This window comes from Branchiostoma floridae, chromosome 3 (genome assembly GCF_000003815.2).
Source record: "Branchiostoma floridae strain S238N-H82 chromosome 3, Bfl_VNyyK, whole genome shotgun sequence".
NCBI classification, from domain to species: domain Eukaryota; kingdom Metazoa; phylum Chordata; class Leptocardii; order Amphioxiformes; family Branchiostomatidae; genus Branchiostoma; species Branchiostoma floridae.
The window spans coordinates 21,021,537-21,024,176 of NC_049981.1; the positions used below are offsets into that span (position 1 = coordinate 21,021,537).

The 2,640-nt window shown below is 40.9% G+C and overlaps 1 protein-coding gene across 1 annotated transcript; it reads right to left on the bottom strand.

Moving 5' to 3' along the window:
* Positions 1 to 287: 287 nt before the first annotated feature.
* On the bottom strand, positions 288 to 2,488 carry LOC118411739. The gene is made up of 7 exons (XM_035814221.1): positions 2,413 to 2,488; positions 2,099 to 2,194; positions 1,483 to 1,613; positions 1,193 to 1,296; positions 919 to 1,078; positions 515 to 619; positions 288 to 314 (listed from the first exon to the last, which is right to left on the bottom strand). The coding sequence occupies exons 1-7, from the start codon at positions 2,429 to 2,431 to the stop codon at positions 288 to 290; spliced, it is 642 nt and encodes a 213-aa protein (XP_035670114.1). The 5' UTR covers positions 2,432 to 2,488.
* Positions 2,489 to 2,640: the final 152 nt, after the last annotated feature.

The following is a 2,640-nucleotide window of genomic DNA, read 5'->3' on the forward strand; positions in this document are numbered from 1 at the left end:
TGGACCTCTTGGTAGGTTAGCTGCAGAGAAAAGGATGTTATGCTATTCCTTAAAAGATAGTCACGAATAAAGCATGACCAATGACTCTTCCGACCCTAAGCCCTAATCTCCAAGCAGATCTACCGGTAGTGAGGTAGTATCCAAAGGATCAACCAGTATCCAACAGCCCTGCTTGGAGATTACCTAGGCCCTCGCTTTTCTTTCATGTTGTCAACCTGAAGAGAAATGTGCTGATCACTATATAGCAGTCTGTGAACAATTTCATCAGGTCCGTAAATGGCTACTGATTAGAGAGATATGTCATTTACAACTGTCTGCAAAATTCGAAATATTCATATAATGTTTATGCATTAACGCTATTACACGTATGAATTGTTTTTAATCTGCCATAGAAACGTTGGAAATGAGTGCTTATCATCGTTCATTTTTTTATGATCCAATGATATAGCTCTCAAGCAAACAATCAATACTCCATAGAATCCAAATCAAATTTTGTCAGACTGCAGTTACAAACCTGTCCATCCTTATCCGCATCCATTTGATCAAAAAGTTGGTCGACGTAATGTCCCTTGCCAAACAGCTTCTTCTTTTCGCCATCCGTTAGCGACGTGATCTCTGCCTGGAATATTCAACATTGTTGTTCAGTTAATGTACAGTTGTGAGACATCTCTTATTTCAGAAAAACTATCTTTTGAATCACCATGTGTTCCGCTTGTGCTTGCACCTCACACGCCAAACCGGAGGCAGCGAGCTCGCTGAGACCGCTGAGGGACCAAAGATTTGACAGATCGCGTAAGTAATTTCTTAAAAAAAAGGAATTGTTTTCCAGTTTTGCAACGTCCTTGGTGCTACCAGACAAACCTGAATATCTCTATAGATACTACTTACAAGAAGTAAGAAAGTAAATAATACGTGTACCTCCTTAAAAGCTCTGTGCAGTTCATCCCTGCTGATGCTTGCGTTGTGGTCTGTGTTTTGAATCTTCAGAGATGTCAAAAATTTGTCGATAAGGGCGCGCATCTTCTTCCTGTTCTCCATCGCATCGACAGTTTCCATCTTCCGCTTGTCCGAGTATGCCCTGAACATAGACAAGAGCTCGAAAATCATGTGAAATATTAAGATTTCTTCTATGCTTAGTTAAATTGTGTGAGGAATTGGTGGAAACCTGTCATGTCAAAGATGATTTCCTTACCTTGCGGCCTCAGTATCAGGCCTGTTCCTCTCATACTCCCTCTCCTCCTGCGTCAGACGATCACAGAAGTCTTGCTGGAATATCTCAACATCGTCATCGGAATACTGGAAAATGAAAAGTCATATAGTTAGGTGGGGCATGATATACTAGAATTTGATAATAGGAAAACCGAGGAACATACCAAGTATTGAAGGATCACGTACTACTTAGTAAGTAAGTCACATACTCAGTTTTGTCGTCCTGTATACGCACCTATTTTTCTTCTTACAGGCAAGTTCAAGCGTACGTACCAGCATGAGTCCGATCGTTTTCGGGTTGAGAGGCTCGAAGCGCTCCGACCTGTGCAGGGCCTTACTGAGGTTGGTCAGATCTACCAGCCGGTTAAAGAAGGAATCTTCCTCCTTCATGGAGAGCCACCAACCTATATCATAAACAGCAAAGTACAAAGATGCATTCAATACTACAAATAAGTGTTTACTAACGAATACGGCCAGGTTTTCGTTTTAGTGTATTCTAAGTCGGGGAAAATCTAACTTAAGTAACATAATTTGAAGCGCTGACTAGTAATCCATGATGGAACTGCAGCCTGGAACGAAAGAAAATATGTGGGCGACAGAATCCCAAGATCGCGGGGGTCGTTGGATGACGGCAGTCGTAATACAGGTTTCACTTATCGCAAACATGTAAATACCAATACATGTACTAGAGATTGGGTAACAAAGAACAGCTCACCTATAAACTTTCATTTAGAAAGCACTTAGTCGTTGTAAAAAGGAAATCCTTGCATAGTTAGTACAGCGCAGACACTAACCATGCGGATTCGAATTATTTTTTTTTGCTCCGATTAATGTTATAAAAGTAAAAAAAATGTTCTTTCACCACGTTAGAGCGGTATGTGATGCCTACCATCAAAACAGTGTAGTGGGTAGTTACAGACTACACCCCCGTCAACGTAGAAGTCTTTATCCCCATGGTAGTCAGTCAACACAGGCTGGAACAGTCCTGGTGCATAGTTGTAGGAAAACGATAATGGCAACCACAAAGAAATGAGAAATAGATAACAAAGTGTGTAAAATTTAAAAATCGTTTTTCATCTAACGTTATGAAATTCATTGAGCACTCTGTCAAATCATTTGGTCTCTAGGCGGACGCAGCGAGGTCACTGCCCTTTTGAAATGTGGGTGTAAGGAAAAACTCAGTATTCTAGAAGGGGAAAGTACCTGGAATAGACATGGACATCCTGACTGCCTTGCGGATGGGAAGGTCGGGCGTGGTTTTGACGTGGCAGTATTCTTCTGTCTGTTGGCCAGGTTTGTCACCACGATACAGAGCTCAATTCCTCTCATTTTGTAAAGCTGCAAGATAGCATGTGAACAAAAAATTCGTTGAAAATAATCTTTTTGTACATAAAATAATAGTTTACATAGCATGTCATCATACTCTCGCAT